We start from the raw sequence: 21,076 nt of genomic DNA, 5'->3' as shown, positions 1-21,076 counted from the left end.
GTCAGCCAATACCTGAGATGTGCTATGGACGCTGACCTCGACCAGCACCCGTTAATCAGTATTTCGTTCAATTATCAAACGTACCACCATGTTAGTAACGTACCACTGTGCAATTTGTCTGTCACTCACTAGGCCAGATATACTATAGGTACAACACCTATAAACGTCACATTCGTACTCTTTAACCGTTTACAAATAGCACCCACACCAACTTCATTGCCTACAGAAAGTAKTCACACCTCTTGACCTTTTCCACATTTAGTTGTGTTACAGCCTGAATTTCAACAAATTAGCACAAAAAAATAGTAAAAACATGTTTTCACTTTGTCATTATGGGGTATTGTGTGTAGATGGGTGAGATAAAATCTATTTAATCCATTTTGAATTCAGACTGTAACACAACAAAATGTGGAATAAGTCAAGGGGTGTGAATATTTTCTGAAGAAACTGTAAATCAAAAGTCCTTCGATATTTTTKGTTGTTGTAAAAAACAAATACCTTSAATCTTCCTTCAAAAGCCCATGTKGTTCGGTGTTGTGTATTAGTGAGATACACTGAGGATGGTTACTTTACATATTCTACAGAGAGAGAGACAACTGAACTGTAATGGCATTGTGGAACTGAACTGTGTTGGGAATGTGTTTCAGGAGTGTCGGAGTTCATAAACGTAATAACCGGTTGACCTGCCGTAACGAATAGGCCTAAGCTTTTGGTCCTTTTTTTTCAAGTTCATGTTAAAAAAAATATCAAGCAATTGAATTTATTAAATTGTTGTTCTCTTTGTGTGTCAGATCTGTAGTGTTAAAAAATAATAATCCATAATAATCCAGACAGTGCTACCTGTACGTATTGCAAATAAAACAACCACCAGACCCTGTACAGTATGTGCTGGTGGCCATAGATACCAAGTCACACAGTCAAGAGCATTTACCAAACACTGATGCAAGACTTCAAACCAAGCTGAATTCAAAACCAGAAAAACACTTCATTAATATCAAATCAATGCTCTTCATGACCGTCGACAGAGGTAGATCTCTGAGCCAGTCTGTGTATTGGTACACTCAGGGGGATAAGGCTCTGGGTCCAGGCCTTGAGGCACTCTCGCCAAAGGGAGACCCACAAGTAAAGAGGCTGCAGTGCTCATCCATGGAGTGGGTACAGTGATTGGTTCTGTCACTAGGGGGTAGTCGGAGAGAGGGTATGGTAGGATAGAAGCCCTAAATGTCAGTCTTGGTCTCAGAATGTCMCCTCCATCAGGCCAGGTCAGGCCGTGCCTCCATCTCTCCCCGGGAGGCAGTGCGGGCTCGCATGTACTCACTGGTCTGGACCGCCACTGAGCGCCCGTCACCCATACGCCATCTCTTCACCGCCAGGAAGGTGTTCACAGCGTACACACACGTCACCAGGAAGCCAAAGACCTACACCGGAAGTTACAGAAACATGATTCAACACAACAGAATTTATGTTACTATGATCTTAAAATAAATGTAGGTTTCCAAGAAGTACAGGAGGAAATRACACCTCCCTCCAGTCCTTCCTAATATTCCCAGTAGTAAATACATCTCAAATAGGGACTACTTTATAATTACAGCAARACATTTAGCCGATTAAACAGTAACACACAAAGTGTCTAATCTCTCTCCAAATCGCAGCCCTTTATACAGTCTACGCCCCTAAAGAAATAGACAAGAGTGGAAGTCAACAAATACACACCTCCCACGACTCCCTCCATCCCTCCCCAGCAGGAGAGCCCAGGGATTTAACTGGCCCATTCCAGGCCTGAAAAAGCCCAGGATGTTTAATAGAAACTTCCTGCTGAGAACATCTGTACCATAAACGACTCAGCACAAATCCCCAGGCCACCGGCCGGGCGCCCGTAGTGCACAGTTCTGCTGATCCAGCCTCATGCACAACCACAGGAATCAAGGGACCAGCAGYATGTACGAGGGCGTGCATGCTTTCTTACGTGTAAGGAAACAAGTCAGCCTTGCCAGACAATTCACATAATCTGCAAGAGATCATGGAGCGAGCGGTGCAGAGAATGAGAGGGAGACATCGAAATTAGGTTGAGGGTTACAAAGAGGGTTAATAGTCAAAAGAGAAAGAGACCGAGAGAAAGAGAAAGGTAGAGCGAAAAAGAGAATGAAACAGAGAGCGAAACGAGAGAGAAACCAATGAGGTGTGACCTCGCTCTCTCCTCTCTCCAACCAGGGGATTGGGGCTGAACTCCAGAGTAAACGTCCATGTCACAGCTCAGAGCTGACAAGACAGGAATCAGAAATCAGCTCATAACCTCCAGGGAGGGACTGAATCAGTAAATAGTGTGGATGTGGCAGCAGCAGGGTGGCCAATGGAGCCATGAACATTCACTGTGGCTCTGCTCACACATCATCAAGCTCTCAGCACTTCCCTGAACACTTTGCACCTGGGCTGGCCAATTACTGCCTGGCCAACTGATCCTCAAACCTCGCACACTGTCAAGCAGCTTGATGTAGCAGCAATTCTATTTTGGATTTATTATACCGTAGGTGGGGAGGAAATGCCATATTGACTTGGTGAAATGCAGTTCAGGCTACCTTCCACAGGGAGGCAGCAGTTAACAGGAAATGCAGTAYAACGTGGACAGACAAAGAAARGAAAATCAACAGAAAARCTTCAGGGAGGCTTGTAGCTAATAGCTAAATGTCTTGCATTCGATTTGATTATTGAACATATCTCTGAACATTACATTTTGTAGTAAAGGTCTCTGATGTATATTTTAGATGCATATAGGCAACTCTTCAAACAACAGAAATCCAGTGGGTCATGTAACACCAGCCACTGTTCTTTGCGTAGYACAATAATGGATCAAAKAACTCTTTCACAGAGAGAGGGGAGTAGGGAAGGGAGGATGAGGGGGTGAAAGGAGAAAGACCAGACCTCAGCCCATGTTTCAGTGGTGTACATCTAAGACAGATTGATAAACAGGGTGGTCACTCCCGAGAAGGCCCGGGTCAGGGGTCACAAGGGAGTGACCAGGATGAGGATGCAGTGGGGCGGGACGGGGAACCCACCACTGCTGCGATCTCGGCACCGGACTTGTGGTTGAGAGCAGCCAGGACCACAGAAGCCAGGAAGAAGAAGACGGTGCTGGCTGCAGTGTTGACCAGGTCCTGTGGCGACAGACAGACAGACCATGCATATTAATTAACAGGTCATGTTTAGACTGATAGTTACTGTACATGTTGTAAGTAGCAAGGAGTTAGTACTAGCTTCTCTCACCATGTTGTGCAGAGACAATGTTGAGTAATGTTCCAGGGTCATATGATATAACAACTTTAAAAACCATCCCCACCCAAAAAGAAAACAAAAAACAGCAGTGTTTCTCAAAGGAACCTCAGATCGCTCATCCAGGAATTATTTACAATGAACGTCAATGTCCGCCCCCCCCCCCCCAAAAAAGATAACAAGAATAAACCAAAACTCTGTTGGTCTAATGCGCCGAATACAACAAGTGTAGACTTTACCGTGAAATGCTTACTTACAAGCCCTTAACCAACAGTGCAGTTCAAGAAGAAGAAAATATTTACCAAGTAGACTCAAATAGAATAATAAAAGCTACCCATCTAGCGGTTAAAACCACACACACATTTTTTTCCACCATGTTTTTGATCTGATAGAAAGTGGTAACTCTGTGGTGTCCAGCTCTAATGGGAGAGAGTGACAGACGGGTGGATAGATGGATGGATGGATGGATGGATGGATGGATGGATGGATGGATGGATGGATGGATGGACGGATGGATGGATGGTTGGATGGAGATGAGAAGGTTGGCCTGAGGCTTGGTGGAGCGTGTTTTATTGGGCAGGATGTAGTTCTTATGAACAGGAGACAGGGGGCGTAAAATGGCTTCTGTATACCACCCCTGCCTTGTCACATCACAACTGATTGGCTCAAACGCATTAAGGAAAGAAATTCCACAAATGAACTTTTAACAAGGCACACAATAATTTGAATGCATTCCAGGTGACTACCTAATGAAGCTGGTTGAGAGGATACCAAGAGTGTGCAAAGCTCTCATCAAGGCAAAGGGTGGCTATTTTGAAGAATCTCAAATATAAAATATATTTTGATTTGTTTAACACTTTCTTGGTTACTACATGATTCCATATGTGTTATTTCATAGTTTTGATGTCTTCATTATTATTCTACAATGTAGAAAATAGTAAACATAAAGAAAAACCCTGGAATGAGTAGGTGTGTTCACACTTTTGACTGGTACGGTATGCTCATGCTCTATTTCAGAATTGTAATATTTAAATAACATATTAAGACATAATTTTCGGAGTTTCTGTCATATCAAAGTTGCATATTTAGAGTCTCTGTAACCCACACCATTGTCATACTTGTCAATCCGTCAGCTATCTAAATGTTTGGAAGTGTTTGTGCTGTTCTCTTGTTCTCTGTTGATAGTAATTGGCGCTGAAGCCAATCACTGAAGGTCCTTGTACAAAGATCTGATTATTCACATGAACGTAGGACACTGTGTCTCCGTGAGCTTTCAGGATGTGTTGTTCTGGCTGGCTGACCAGGCCTTCAGTGCTTAATAAATGTTTCAGCATGACTGGGGCAAGGCCCCCCATGTGAATTGTTGTGATGGGAGTCATAACCCACATCGTCTCACATGACACCAACTCTCCCACAGACTCACTGGCCAAACCAGACTCAAGACTCAACACTAGACAAGCGAGACCCTCAAAACCAGAATACTGGCCAAACCAGACTCAAGTCTCCCTTTTTTGCACCAACAYACATGTACAGCTCAGACCACCAAACCACACATACACTGGAATCAATCAGAGACAAATCAAGCCTGAGTCTCACACTTGGCTTCAGATGTAGGGCAAATCCTCTCTAATACCTCACTCCCTGTATATGCAGTCTGTATGTGTGGCAGGTATAGAGTGTGTCTGAGTTTGATCCGTTCGGCAAGATGTGTGAAAAGAAAGCAAACGGTGCTCAGTGGGATGTAAAACTGTGAAAAGTGCTGTTTTTCCTGGGGTTTAATCTGTCTGATGTGTTTCTACAGCGGCACTAGGCTATCTTGTAGAGCTGGATCTCCCACTGGACACACCACCATCACCAACACAATAGTAAAAGCACAGCATACACTGGTCCAACTGGAGTTACTGGACTGATTTATCAGCGTCAATACTGCCATGCTCCCTCTACTACACACACCAGATCCATCTCACCCTAGATCCAATCTCACCCTAGATCCAGCTCACCCTAGATCCAGCTCACCCAGATCCAGCTCACCCTAGACCACTCACCCCAGATCCAGCCACCCCAGATCCAGCTCACCCAGATCCAGCTCACCCTAGATCCAGCTCACCCTAGATCCAGCTCACCCCAGATCCAGCTCACCCCAGATCCAGCTCACCCCAGATTCCAGCTCACCCCAGATCCAGCTCACTTCAGGTCCAGCTCACCCCAGATCCAGCTCACTCATCAGCTCACCCCAGATCCAGCTCACCCCCAGATCCAGCTCACCCCAGATCCAAGCTCACCCCAGATCCAGCTCACCCCAGATCCAGCTCACCTTAGATCCAGCTCACTTCGGTCATCTCCACCCTAGATCCAGCTCACCCCATATCCAGCTCACCCCAGATTCCAGCTCACCCTAGATCCAGCCCACCCTAGATCCAGCTCAACCCCAGATCCAGCTCACCCCAGGGTCCAGCTCACCCCAGGTCCAGCTCACCCCAGGTCCAGCTCACCCCAGGTCCAGCTCACCCAGGTTCCAGCTCACCCCCAGGGTCCGCTCACCCTAGATCCAGCTCACCCTAGATCCAGCTCACTTCAGGTCCAGCTCACTTCAGGTCCAGCTCACCCCAGATCCAGCTCACTTCAGGTCCAGCTCACCCTAGATCCAGCTCACTTCAGGTCCAGCTCACCCTAGATCCAGCTCACCCCAGCACAATACTCTCTGGGAGAAACCCTTCCCACATTCCACATGCACAGCAGCGGTTTGTAAAGCAGTAGCAAAAGATGGAGCGCCTGCCTTTAAATACCCCAGTCAAACCACTGCCTCTCGCTTTCTCTCTCTCTCTCTCTGCAGAGTGACACACTTCTCCAACCCCTCCTTCAACCTCAGCCGCGAGGCAGAGAGGCAGGCAGGCCGCTTAGACTTACTGGCTTCTCTGGGAGACGGGGAGATGTCAGCAAGCTCAGCATTTGGCAGAGCAGTCAGGGACTCTCCGGAAGCCAGAAAGTGTGAGTGTGTTAGGAGTGGTCTTTCGATGAGGAGGGCTGTCGAGGCTCTAGTAGCTACATCCCCTTCAAATGGCTCTACCAAATGTGTTTATGCTGATTTAGACAGGGATTAAGGCAACAGGAAGCACGCATATCCAGACAAACTCTCTGAAGTGGGAGTAGACTTCATGGAAGAAGAGTTACCAAAAACACATTACAGAATACATTCAGTTCAACACTCTTTTCGGGGGGGGGGAAATCGATAAAAAGAGAAGCATAATTATTGCATKTCTTCCGCTTGGGTGGCAAAATACAGGGCTAACACAACTGCAGTGAAGAACCTTTCCTGGAACACCCTCTGAGATAACTGAGTGAAAATAAATTGAATGTAAGAGAGGAGGGCTGTGCGAGCACAACAGGTTAATCACAATAGCAATGAATGGACCCTGCTAGGTAAAACAGCACGGGGTCTGACAGAGACGTGCCTCGGAACAAACAGCAGAMATTACTAACGCACACACAAACAGGGCGGCATTGCACACTATTTCAACAGATGCCAAGATTCAAGGAAAATAAACCATACAGCTACATATTCAAGAGGAATGCACGGTGTCTCATGTTTAATCAGTAGTCAAGCAAAGTAAATAAATAATACGTCGTTTGTGATTTGCCACAKGCTCATCCATCAAAACAGAAACCTTCGCTCCACTCAAGCCAATACACTGCCTGATTTCCATAAGGAGCTGGCACAGCAGGATCTGCAGTAAAGTGAGAAGGGGATAACCTGCAAACCAGATCAGCATACAGTATGCTCTCACACTCAGACGGGAGACTCTACTTGGCACATTGTCAAAGATCCAGTCAAGAGGCCACTTCAGGTTCTCCCACAGGCTGCTATTCCACTCGTGCATGTACTGAGATTTCTGTTCCCAGCCTCCTCGTTTCTGAGCAAAAACTTTCCCAGCATTCATTGGGCCAGCACTCACCCACATTGAAAACTGGCAGTGTGTATGGTCACCCTTCTCTGTGCTGTCTCTCCCTGGCATGACAGTTGGTCATTTGAAAGTCTTTGTGTGGAGAGACAACAGAGCAAGCCAGCTGAGACAATGCATGGCCGTTGTGGCATGGCCGTTGTGGCAACGCCACAAAAAGAGAGCCAGTCTCTGCCTAGCACAAGACAGACCAACGCCACCCAATCCAGAGACACGGCGTCACACAGATCACCAGGGGGGCAGGGAGAGAAAAAGAACAYTAATAATACTGAACTCACTCCCCTCAGCTAGAGCCAACAATGTATCTGAATAATCAAATGACCTCTAACCAAATGTGACATTTCCAGGAGCCTTCACTCACCAACTCTTCGTAAAGGTTACCTCAGAGAGCTTTATGATGAAGCCCAAGGCTGTGCTCATTTTCTTAGGTGAGGGAACAGCTCCCCTATATTCCCAAGACAGCAATAGAGCATTACCAAACATACCACCAAAAACACAGGTTTGAGATGACAGGATCAAATAGCACATCATTAGAATGAGATATGGACATATTGAATTATGGMGATACAAAGATGTTGTGTTGACATGGTGCACTGTTGCCATCTTTTTCGAAGGGTCCAGCCTACCCGCACCTGACATTTGCTACGACTGCATTTTTWAAAACTCATTTGTCACCCACATTTTATAGGCAAGTGCACTTTCAGCACATTCAGTTTACCCTCAGTTCAACTGATCAACTTTTATTTGATCAAACGTCATGTCAAGTTGCTCTCATGCCTATATAATAACACTGCATTTAAACTGGTCACAACTTTAGTCTCAAAACAAAGAGACCAACCCTTATCGACATCTGAACCAGACTCTTGCCTCCAGTAAGAGGATGTGATTGGTCAGTGTGTGTGGGTGGGTTACACACCGTCATGCTCCAGTTGACGTGGGGCACTTTGGTGTGCAGACTCAGGCTGAAGATGAGGAGGAGGACGCCGGTGACTACAAAGGCACTGCAGCTGACAAACTCAAAGAAGTAGACCCCTCCGCAGGGTAGGCACAGCATGATGGTCTCTATGCAGATGAAGGCTATGAGGGCCAAGGCCTGCAGAGAGGGAGGAGGAAGAGGGACAGGTCAAGGACAGCCTTAAAATAAACTATAAACATACAGTCCTACAGTAGAGTGGGTGGTAGAGAGTGTGTCGTTATGATACTACCCACATCAACCCATACAAATCCATTCAGTCAGAAGGAGTACAGCCAACGTTCGTGAAAACCACAATTGACACAGGACAGCTTACGTTTTAATATTGTTCATTCATAATTTGAGGCATGCCAGGGGTTAGCCATGTAGTCATGRTAACTACATATCAACTAGTGACACTAACCACGTTTCTTTCACCGTACACCAACGTTTCCAAATCTTTGATGAGACTGAGGTGACTGGTGCTGGTGGAGTGGCATTGCCTTGGGATGTGAGTGAGAGGAGCCCACAACCTCATTGTGAACAGTTAACTGATATATTTTCCCTCCCATTCATCACTCCGCCACAGTGATGGGGGAGAACTCGGAGGTTAATGTGTTATTTAGGGTTTCCGTTGCAATCAGTCCGACTCTCCACAAACCTCAGACCAGCAGATTACAGGTTGGTCCGCGTGAGCCTGAGGGAGACGGAACCACCGCCATCACCAYGCATACATATTCCAGGCTTTGTCCCATCTGGGCCGGGCTCAGACCGGATCTAGTTGCCTGACAGATCTAAATAAAGAATCTGTTCCTTCTGGGATAATGGGCCCAGTCCAGCTTGTATCATCAAAAATGTATGAGCTCTGTGACAGGAAGTCTGAGAATTACAGGCATGCTAATGCACACACTTAGCACCCTTGCCATGTATACATTCACACCACCTTGAGAAAGCTAAAAGGTGGCTAATGGACCATTCCCTAGTCACATCACTCAGTGCCTGAGGAAGAAAGAAAGATAACTATTTTGGTATCATCATCAAAAGTGACATCACACTCTTACATATGCACGCGCGCATACACACACACGCACACACAGAATCTCTTTCCTTCTCTCTCTCCTCCCACCACTTTTGAAAAAGCCYGTTCCTAAGGGGAGCTTTCAGGTGTCTTATGCAGATGCTTGGTTTCACAGCTTTGACAGGGAAGTCACATGACTTCATGACAATCTACGGCTCCCCACATGGACTTGGGACAGCCAAGCGTCTGAGGATCTGCTTACGGCCAGAACTCTGAAAGATTTAGGATTTAACCTAAAGAATCCATCCCTAACAAGCCTTATCAAGAAGCCATGAGACACCCAGATTTGCACACGCGTACACTTCATGCTGTTTCTATAATGTATGACCTGCTCAGATTTCTTGTCTGTTTTCCATGCTCTTTTGAAATGCAGATTGATCCAGGCCTCTCTGTGAAGAGCCAGCTCCTGTTTTGTACTGGTTAAATGGAAAGGGTGATTGACAGACAACGATTTCCATGGCAACAGTGGGACTTGAATATGCAGATTCACCTCCCTTTTAAGCCGTGATATTATCTTTAGACAGAGAAAAACATCTCGCCTCTGTACAATTATCTGTAATGGCGTTGGAGACAATATGAATCCTATGATTTATGTGTAAAGAATTACCATAATTATGAAGTTGGTCAAAAGACCAATCCATCGGTAATATTAAAAATGTTTATGAAAACAAAACTCATTTTCTATAAAATATGTTGGCGCAGTGTCAAGGCCCAATCCATCCCGTCTTTTTCTGGGTCAAACACGCTGCTGATCAGAAGCCACTCTTGCCTCTCCATCCAAGTCATATATTATCCTGAAGAACAAGTTTGTGATACCGTGAGGATGAGTTAATCATCCATCTGACAGCAACAGTTTTCTATAGAATAGAGCAATTTGAGAATTTACAGAATTTGCTGTAAATACTGGCATCTTAGTTGCCTGAGATTACAGACAACGGACATGGTAAGTGCAGGGAGTAAACCAAACAGTATATTGGACCAGATGCTGATGGGAGCAGCAGGGAGGCAGCTGTTCCTTCTGACCAGCTCCCCTCCTTTCCTCACCTCTTCTCTCTAGCCCCRGGCTGTTTCTTAAACCTGTCAGCCCGGGTTAATGAACAGACCCGGGTACTGCAACAGGGCTTCTCATCACAACACTCCTCTGTTTCTGACACGTAGAGTTGTTGAGGCAGGAGAGCGCTTAGGCTGTCCTCCTGATAGGTTCTCTGGCTAACCACCCTTCACACGTTACACATCTGCTGCATACAGCCTTGCGAAGGCCAAACACTGCACTCAATCGCACGCGGACATGTGCAGTCGCGCGCGTACAAACGTATTACTATTTCAGAGCGGCAAATCTTTGTCAAGGCCACACTTACAGTAGGTACCCTCTGCGAGGGATTCATTCGGGCCTATGTCTTTCTCTGTGGCAGCCAACTGACACCGCATTAGAGCGGTGTTTGCCTGGGTACACACAGCGTGACATAACAACATGGACGTGTCCAGACTGGGGGTGGAGGGTGGATGCAGTGGGTGAAGTCATCGCTGAGTCGTGATAAAAGCAGCCCTTCCCTGGCCCAGTGTGGAGCAGGTGTCAGACAGGGAGGGGGGAGGGGATGGGGTTACTATGCATGCTGGGTAAGCGTGTAACTAATGATTATATGTCAACCCCCCCCCCCCTTCTTCAAAACCTCCCATTCTTCATCTCTGGGATTAGGTACATTGTGAGTTGCTTGCAATGGCCACTTGGGAGTCAGATCCCAGTCTTGTTCACCATCTGTTGTGGCCAGAAAATGAACGGAGGTAGGCATCATGACACAGACTGCACTCCAACGACCTTTGATCAGCGGTGTCCTGTGCATTTCGTTCCCGGCCTAAATGTCTCATAGAAATCTGTGCAAAAATATGTCTGTAGAGCCAGAAACTCCGCCTATCATGTGTGTTTGTTAAAGACCAGTCTGAGAGAAACCCTAGAACACAACACACAGTCTCTCCAGAATGGGAATTGCTAGCTGACACGGAGCAGCATCTGGTAAATTCATTTAGCTCCATACACAGCCTACAAAAAGGGCCTTCAATAATATTTAACTTTCCCTTGTTAAATCACCACACAAAAAATATCTACATTACAAGGTCCATTGACACAACTGAATAGCTATGTAACAACTTAATCCAAACGGCAACACTCTACAAAAGAGATCAAAAGGGAGTTTTATTTTGGTATTATAAAGGCCACGGTGTAAATTACATTATAAACAGTACAAAAAGGAGGGACTGTCAAAATCTGATTGGTAAGAGCTGATTGGGTAAGAGCTGATTGGGTTAGATGACTTGAGCTCTGTGGAAATGCTTAGAGGAGATGACATCCACAAAAAGCCTGTTGTCATGAGACTTTTCACATCCGTGTAAAGTTTCATCATAGACTGACACAAAGAAAGGTTCTCTGAAAGTGATAGCGCCAGTATCCTGGTACTACTGTTTCTCCCAGTAACACCAAGTCAACCTCAGGCCTTCAGAGTGTTTATGTTACAACAACCTCTAYGGGACCAGAGACCAAGAGGGTGTGGCTGTAGGGAACAGTTCCCATAGTAAAGTCCTTAGGAGAGGTAAACATGCTGACTGGAAGAGGGTTTTACCTCAACTTAACTAATTTTTTATTTTATTTTACCGTTATTTTACCAGGTAAGTTGACTGAGAACACGTTCTCATTTGCAGCAACGACCTGGGGAATAGTTACAGGGGAGAGGAGGGGGATGAATGAGCCAATTGTAAACTGGGGATTATTAGGTGACCGTGATGGTTGAGGGCCAGATTGGGAATTTAGCCAGGACACCGGGGTTAACACCCCTACTCTTACGATAAGTGCCATGGGATCTTTAATGACCTCAGAGAGTCAGGACACCCGTTTAACGTCCCATCCGAAAGACAGCAACCTACACAGAGCAGTGTCCCCAATCACTGCCCTGGGGCATTGGGATCTTTGTTTAGACCAGAGGAAAGAGTGCCTCCTACTGGCCCTCCAACACCACTTCCAGCAGCACCTGGTCTCCCATCCAGGGACTGACCAGGACCAACCCTGCTTAGCTTCAGAAGCAAGCCAGCARTGGTATGCAGGGTGGTATAATGTGACATATACTATACACACAACCCTCCTGATTTGACCAGCAAGGTTAGCACCGAATATTCCTCTTTACTAGCCCATAAAAGTATGCTTTTTGATTTATAGCTGAAATCGTATATGATTTTATGTAACTGAATAGCCTATTAGGGAAGGATAACTTTTGATCATCAACCCTCCCTTTAAACTAGGCTTAAGTCCATTATCACTAGTTTAATTTAGTTCAACAATATCAAATCATCAACTCTGCACTAATGCGGATTGAACTGGGATGATCCATTTACATTGAGAGTGCTCTTGTTCAGGGAAAAACTGGGCACATTTGCAGATGAGTTACAATGAGCGGTGTTTTGAGGATTAAATAGTAAAACGCAAGACCTCAGCAGTTCCCTGTGAGGCCCTTCAAGTCAGTCAATCATTGTCCAGTGGTAGTGGAAAAGGCTGTGGCATACATGCACTCCAAGGTCAACTGACAGTCAAACCGAGCTTAAACATGGGAGCTCTGCTATTGTAAAACTATTATGGTCAACCTTGAGCATATTTCCTCATTGAGCTGCCGTGAGTAAATGAATGTGTTATCAACTCCTCTGTACTACCCTAAAAAAAGTAAGAGATAAGAATAACAAATCATTAAAGAGCAGCAGTAAATAACAATAGCGGGGCTATATACAGGGGGTACCGGTACAGAGTCAATGTGTCAATGTGCTGGGGACACYGGTGTCGAGGTAATTATGTACATGTAGGTAGCAGCAGCATAGGGTAGCCATTTGTGGGTAGCCATTTGATTAGCTGTTCAGGAGTCTTATGGCTTGGGGGTAGAAGCTGTTTAGAAGCCTCTTGGACATAGACTTGGTGCTCCGGTACCGCTTGCCGTGCGGTAGCAGAGAGAACAGTCTATGACTAGGGTGGCTGGAGTCTTTGACAATTTTTAGGGCCTTCCTCTGACACCGCCTGGTATAGAGGTCCTGGATGGCAGGAAGCTTGGCCCCAGTGATGTACTGGGCTGTACGAACTACCCTCTGTAGTGCCTTGCAGTCGGAGGCCGAGCAGTTGCCATACCAGGCAGTGATGCAACCCGTCAGGATGCTCTCGATGGTGCAGCTGTAAAACCTTTTGAGGATCTGAGGACCCATGCCAAATCTTTTCAGTCTCCTGAGGGGGAATAGGTTTTGTCGTGCCCTCTTCACGACTGTCTTGGTGTGCTAGGACCATTTTTTTCAGAGGTTTGGACGATTCATGATATATATATCTCGATTTCTTGTTTTTCTCTAAACAAATTAAAAAAGGCCAAKACATTTTATTAAAATAAAAAAACATACAAGGCCTCAAGGCCTATTTGTGCAAAACAAATTAAGTCTATTCTATTGTTTAGGAATGTTTGACCAATAGCTGTTTGAATATGTAATTTATATAATCATTTTGATTGAAAATGTATTAATTTAGTTAATTTATTATAATTAAAACAGCCTGTGGATATTTGCTATTGGATTGGCAGAATGACACAACTACTAACACAGCCTACAGCTGGTCTGAACATAACTTTTTGAATGCACTTGAATTATCTAATGTCACACTTACCAATGGCGAGGTGAAGACAGTGCCCAAAGCACTGCAGGCGGGTCCAGTTGTTCAAGACCAATGCTTTTATCATGTTACTCCTGCTGTCAGTTGTCATGCACACCTGTCGGTCTTCGCTCATCTTCCACGATGCCAGAGAGTCTTTGAGACCCTGGGCTATTACTTCACCCGTATGATCATCGGGGAAGTAAGACGTCTGGAGGCAGACATTTAGCAATTTCCAGTCTTCATTTATGTAGTGGACTGTCAAACTTAGGTATGGCTCTGACGTTCTGCTTGACCATAGATTGGCTGTGGTGGAAAAATATGACACACTAGCCAGCTTCTCTGCTACTCTTTCGCGGGTAGCAGTGTATAATCGCGGCAGGGCTTCTTCCGTGAAATACTTGCGGCTTGGCCACTGATATTTGTGGTCGACTGTACCTAGCAGCTTTATAAAGCCTGGCTTTTCTACTGTAAAAAAATAGGACCATATCTTTCGCTATGTAATAGGTCACTGCATCCGTTACCTCCTTCCACCTCAAACTTTTCTTGTCATAAGGGATTACGTTTGAAAAAGATGCGGCTATGGTAGTTTGTCTTTTAGCAGACGTTTTGGGAATCGGGCGACTGGAATTGGCATTGCGTAGTCTCACGCGTTCCTCCCATTCCACTGTGTGTTTCAGTTGCAGGTGATGGGAGAGGTTGGTTGTGCTGCTGCTTTTCGTTGCAATTGTCTTTCGACACATTTTGCGCAGGACATTCGTTTGCTTAACATAAGACCTCTTAAACCCAAACCACTTCCATATTACTGAAAAAAATTGCCCTTTTTGGGGATGATTTCATCCTCACGAGAGGCTGAGCTGGCTTCCTCACTTTCCATTTTGGTGGAATTCTTACCGGCGCTACACTTCTCCGGCGTGGTTACAATTTGTGACAGCCTGTCTAGGGTTGTGATTGGTGGATAACCTCTGTGCACCTGTTGTCACGTAATTGGGACATGACTCGACAATGGGCTGACAGAGAAGAGACAGTGAGATGCTGCATTTGTAGAACGTTAAAACATTATAACAGAACCTCGATTCTTTGCGATATACATTTTCCAYATCCCGCTAAAACAAAAACTCGAATATATCAAAAAAACACTTGATATATCGCCCAACTTGAAGCTCTCAACCTGCTCCACTACAGCCCCGTCGCTAAGAATGGGGGCCTGCTCAGTCCTCCTTTTCCTGTAGTCCACAATCATCTCCTTTGTCTTGATCACGTTGAGGGAGAGGTTGTTGTCCTTGCACCACACGGTCAGGTCTCTGACCTCCTCCCTATAGGCTGTCTCATTGTTGTCGGTGATCAGGCCTACCACAGCTGTGTCATCGGCAAACTTAATGATGGTGTTGGAGTCATGCCTGGCCGTGCAGTCATGAGTGAACAGGGACTGAGCACGCACCCCTGAGGGGCCCCCATGTTGAGGATCAGCGGGGCGGATGTGTTGTTACCTACCCATACCACCTGGGGGCAGCCCGTCAGGAAGTCCAGGATCCAGTTGCAGAGGGAGGTGTTTAGTCCCGGGTCCTTAGCTTAGTGATGAGCTTTGAGGGCCTATGGTGTTGAATGCTGAGTTGTAGTCAATGAATAGCATTCTCACAATAGGTGTTCCTTTTGTCCAGGTGGGAAGGGCAGTGTGGAGTGCAATGAGATTGCATCATCTGTGGATCTGTTGGTGCGGTATGCAAATTGGAGTGGGTCTAGGGTTTCTGGGATAATGGTGTTGATGTGAGCCATGACCAGCCTTTAAGCATTTCATGGCTACAGACTAGAAGTCGACCGATTAATCGGAATGGCCGATTAATTAGTGCCGATTTCAAGTTTTCATAACAATCGGTAACTGGCATTTTGGACACTGACACGGCCGATTACATTGCACTCCACGGGAGACTGCTTGGCAGGCTGACTACCTGTTATGCGAGTGCAGCAAGGAGCCAAGGTAGGGTGCTAGCTAGCATTAAACGTATCTTTAATAAAAACAATCAATCTAACATAATCACTAGTTATCTACACATGGTTGATGATATTATAAGTTTATCGAAATCTGTATTTTTGGACACCGATTTGTCCGATTATTTTTATTTTTTACACCTTTATTTATCCTTTATTTAACTAGGCAAGTCAGTTAGAACACATTCTTATTTTCAATGACGGCCTAGGAACGGTGGGTTAACTGCCTTGTTCAGGGGCAGAATGACAGATTTTTACCTTGTCAGCTCGGGGATTCAATCTTGCAACCTTACAGTTAACTAGTCCAACACTCTAACCACCTGATTACATTGCACTCCACGAGGATACTGCCTGTTACGCGAATGCAGTAAGAAGACAAGGTAAGTTGCTAGCTAGCATTAAACTTATTTTATAAAAACAATCAATCATAATCACTAGTTAACTACACATGGTTGATGATATTACTAGTTTATCTAGCGTGACCTGCGTTGCATATAATCGATGCGGTGCGTATTCGCGAAAAAGGACTGTCTTGCTCCAATATGTATCTAACCATAAACGTAAATGCCTTTCTTAAATTCAATACACAAGTTATATTTTTTTTAAACCTGCATATTTAGTTAATATTGCCCGCTAACCTGGCTCGTTGCAAACTCGGTGAAGACTATTTCTTCCTAACAAAGACAGCCAACTTCGCCAAACGGGGGATGATTTAACAAAAGCGCATTTGCGAAAAAAGCACAATCGTTGCACGACTGTACTAACCATAAACATCAATGCCTTTCTTAAAATCAATACACAGAAGTATATATTTTTAAACCTGCATATTTTGCAAAAAGAAATCCAGGTTAGCAGGCAATTAACCAAGTGAATTGTGTCACTTCTCTTGCGTTCATTGCACGCAGAGTCAGTGTATATGCAACAGTTTGGGCGCCTAATTTGCCAGAATTTTACGTAATTATGACATAACATTGAAGGTTGTGCAATGTTACAGGAATATTTAGACTTATGGATGCCACCCGTTAGATAAAATACGGAACGGTCCGTATTTCACTGAAAGAATAAACGTCTTGTTTTCGAGATGATAGTTTCCGGATTCGACCATATTAATGACCTAAGGCTCGTATTTCTGTGTGTTATTAATGGTATAATTAAGTCTATGATTTGATAGAGCAGTCTGACTGAGCGATGGTAGGCACCAGCAGGCTCGTAAGCATTCATTCAAACAGCACTTTCGTGCGTTTTGCCAGCAGCTCGTCGCTGTGCTTCAAGCATTGAGCTGTTTATGACTTCAAGCCTATCAACTCCCGAGATTAGGCTGGTGTAACCGATGTGAAATGGCTAGCTAGTTAGCGGGGTGCGCGCTAATAGCACTTCAATCAGTGACGTAACTCGCTCTGAGACCTTGAAGTAGTTGTTCCCTTTGCTCTGCAAGGGCTGCGGCTTTTGTGGAGCGATGGGTAGCAATGCTTCGAGGGTGGCTGTTGTCGATGTGTTTGTTCCTTGTTCAAGCCCAGGTAGGGGCGAGGAGAGGGACGGAAGCTATACTGTTACACTGGCAATACTAAAGTGCCTATAAGAACAACCAATAGTCAAAGGTATATGAAATACAAATGGTATAGAGAGAAATAGTCCTATAATAACTACAACCTAAAACTTCTTACCTGGGAATATTGAAGACTCATGTTAAAAGAAACCCCCAGCTTTCATATGTTCTCATGTTCTGCGCAAGGAACTTAAACGTTACCTTTTTTACATGGCACATATTGCACTTTTACTTTCTTCTCCAACACTTTGTTTTCACATTATTTAAACCAAATTGAACAGGTTTCATTATTTATTTGAGGCTAAATTGATTTTATTGATGTATTATATTAAATKAAAATAAAAGTGTTCATTCAGTATTGTTGTAATTGTCATTATTACAAATAAATAAATAAAAATTGGCTGATTAATCGGTATCGGCTTTTTTTGGTCCTCCAATAATCGGTATCGGTTTTGAAAAATCATAATCGGTCGACCTCTACTACAGATGTGAGTGCTACGGGTYGGTARTCATTTCGGCAGGTTACCTTAGTGTTCTTGGGCACAGGGACTATGGTGGTCTGCTTGAAACATGTTGGTATTACAGACTCAGACAGGGAGAGGTTGAAAATGTCAGTGAAGACACTTGCCAGTTGGTCAGCGCATGCTCGGTGTACACGTCCTGGTAATCCGTCTGGCCCAGCGGCCTTGTGAATGTTGACCTGTTTAAAGGTCTTACTCACATCGGCTGCGGAAAGCGTGATCACACAGTCGTCCGGAACAGCTGGTACTCTCACGCATGTTTCAGTATTACTTGCCTCGAAACAAGCATAGAAGTTATTTAGCTCGTCTGGTAGGCAGCTCTCGGCTGCAAGAATAATAAAGTAATACAGTCACTAGGTCCATGAACCCAACAGGGCTTGGTTGGCAGACATGGTGAAGGTGAGATAATGACATTCAGATGTCCTGCCCAGCGCAGGTATTACATTAGACTGGCATGAATAGGAAAGACTGGAAAGACCTGTCGCATTCACACATGTAATTAATTWATTTATTTTACCTTTATTTATCAATGCAAGTCAGTTAAGAACAAATTGTTATTTACAATGATGGCCTAGGAACAGTGGGCTAACTGCCTTGTTCAGGGGCAGAACGACAGATTTTTACCTTGTCAGCTCAGGGATTCGATCTAGCAACCTTTCGGTTACTAGCCCAACACTCTAACCACTAGGCTACCTGCCGTAATGTCACTGAGAGTTGTGCTGTCTCCACTGCACATTTACATTTGCCCCGGGTAACGGTGGTGAAAGACATGACTTCCTGTATGACCTCAGTCTTTTGTTTGTTTTTATGTAACCAGCTTTCTCCAACTATGACATTGTAATTACATGCTTATTTTTGTCAGTATCATCTGACCGAGAAGTAAACATCCACCTGGGCACAGAGAGTTGCTCTCGGCACAGACTTTACACGCAGGCTACAGATGTCTTTCTCAAAGACATATATCTCCGGTGTGTGTGATTCCTCTCCCACTGTTCTCCTTGTCAGACTGGTACTGTGCCTTTTCTGGCTTTGAATCTGGTGAATCCTCTGAACATCAAAACCCATCGTACAATGAGTTCACTTAAAGAGTCTGTGTGTGTGTGTGTGTGTGTGTGTTGACCGCTGTACAGCACAACAGAAGCCAAATTACGTTCTATAACCGCTAATGAAGCAATATTCGAACATGGCATCTTCTGAGTAGGGGGCTCAGGTTGTTTCCCTTGGCACTGTATGCACTTAAATACTCCCTTGGTTCCACTGGTTCCCCCCCACTGTGCATACAGTGCTTCATCTGTAGGCTATGTGAGAGCACCATCTCTGAGCAGTTTGGCACCAATAGATGGGACAAAACTCTGGCTGAGACGTTTCCTCTGCAGCTGAATTATCATAGCTTTGGGAGGCATCATCTTCCTTTGTTGTTGTGTTTTCTCCCCCCTAGACATCTGGTTTTAGGTGTACTGGCTCAAACCCCACATTGAACTATTCTGTTTCCCCTTCCTGTAAACTGCTTAGATTTCATGAAAATAAACTGATTTCATGAAAATAAACAATAGTCATACAATTTTTATAACTGGTTGATATTGAATTATTTCTAGTAGAGGAATTTGTCATTATTTGGGCTACTTCCATTTCAATATTATGTACTGACTTCATGTACATATCTACCTCAAATACCTCGTACACTGACATGGTACTGTTAGTCCCTCTATATTGCGCCATTCTTGTGTATTTTATTTTTAAACTCTGCATTGTTGGGAAGGACTCGGCAGCAAGCGTTTCACCGTAAAGTCTTAAACCTGTTGTATTCGGCACGTGAGACAAATGTTGATTTGAAAACTTTTGAAAGTGTAGCATAGTGGACTGTGGGTGAGCCACATGCAAACTGGGTTACTATTATGTCACTGTGCCTAAAGAACCAGGCCATCTCTCAAAAACAGACAACCACAGGCTACACGCATACAAATGCAAACACAAGGTTACAACGCACATCATTCAATTAAGTTTTTATATGCACATCTTTAACACTTCAGTCGCCTAGTCATGCAGTCTGTTGAATGGTTTGACTTAATTATTTAACTTACCACTTCAACGGCCTTTAATATGCCAAAGTGTGACTTCAGGTACTCAAAGTCACATCTAATGCCACCCAAAACATTCCTTGAGTGTACGGGCTCGGTGGTGGGCTGGTATGGGCTACTTGCTCCCGAGATCATGGAAGTGTTGGAGGCCTCGCCATGAAACCCCTCCGCCTCCTCACTGTTCCTCATGATTTCACTGTACGCTCCTACACGCACCGGAACTTTTAGTAGAGTAGCCCAGTGGATCACTCACGGTTGGGCTTTGAAAACAAAAAAACACTTTATGCAATACGCGAAAGGGAAAAAATAAAAACAGCTCACTTTTGATGCGTCGATCGCACAAGCTACTTTGTTGTGGCGAACATTTTTTTAAAGGGGTAACAATGCTTATTCCGCGAATATTCCTCGTTGATCAAATGCTGCTTCCATAAAGAATGTGATACAAATTGCCTTACAGCTGCGCACTAGAGTAAGGGACGATTCTGGTTTGTTCTGCACGCACCGAAAACACCTATTCATGGAGTTGGAGAAACAGGCGAGCTACATTCCGCTCCTTTGTGATACTTATGTAAATAACAAAAATCCATCATGGCCAGAATAAACGAGACATGTCGTTTTTACCCCATGGCATTTGTAGCCAAAAGTTCTGAGCTGAAATACAAATTATGTTACGGTTGCTGTAAATGTAAAGTCTTCGCCCCAAAAAACGGCACATTCCTGTATGCACACGCTTTAAAACGTATTTAAATGCTTGAAGACGCCCATCGGATATAGTAACTTCTGGTAGTTTAGGGGCCGGGGGCCGTCTTTACTATCCCCGTTGATCTAATTGTAAATAGTGAAGAGCTTTCCCGATGTGTGCATCATCGTTCGCTGATAGATACTGCGTAGGTTTGCCCATGCCATGCAGGGCGCGGAGAGTGGTGGTCTATGATCGTGACGTGTACACAGGTGTACACTGATGACGCTTTGGCAGGTAGGCCCCATCATCTCTGTGGCTAGGCCTACGGTATAGTGTTTGCAATA

At 44.8% G+C, this 21,076-nt stretch overlaps 1 protein-coding gene across 1 annotated transcript; it reads right to left on the bottom strand.

Annotated features, from left to right (window-relative positions):
- Positions 1 to 652: 652 nt before the first annotated feature.
- LOC111969240 (CKLF-like MARVEL transmembrane domain-containing protein 4) lies at positions 653 to 20,711 on the bottom strand. Its single transcript, XM_023995253.2, has 4 exons — positions 20,054 to 20,711; positions 8,143 to 8,319; positions 3,054 to 3,152; positions 653 to 1,418 (listed from the first exon to the last, which is right to left on the bottom strand). The coding sequence occupies exons 1-4, from the start codon at positions 20,237 to 20,239 to the stop codon at positions 1,254 to 1,256; spliced, it is 627 nt and encodes a 208-aa protein (XP_023851021.1). The 5' UTR covers positions 20,240 to 20,711; the 3' UTR covers positions 653 to 1,253.
- Between the last annotated feature and the right edge of the window lie 365 nt (positions 20,712 to 21,076).

The sequence above is a fragment of the Salvelinus sp. IW2-2015 genome, linkage group LG10, assembly GCF_002910315.2.
Source record: "Salvelinus sp. IW2-2015 linkage group LG10, ASM291031v2, whole genome shotgun sequence".
Lineage (NCBI taxonomy): Eukaryota > Metazoa > Chordata > Actinopteri > Salmoniformes > Salmonidae > Salvelinus > Salvelinus sp. IW2-2015.
This window is presented reverse-complemented; position numbering and strand designations above follow the sequence as displayed.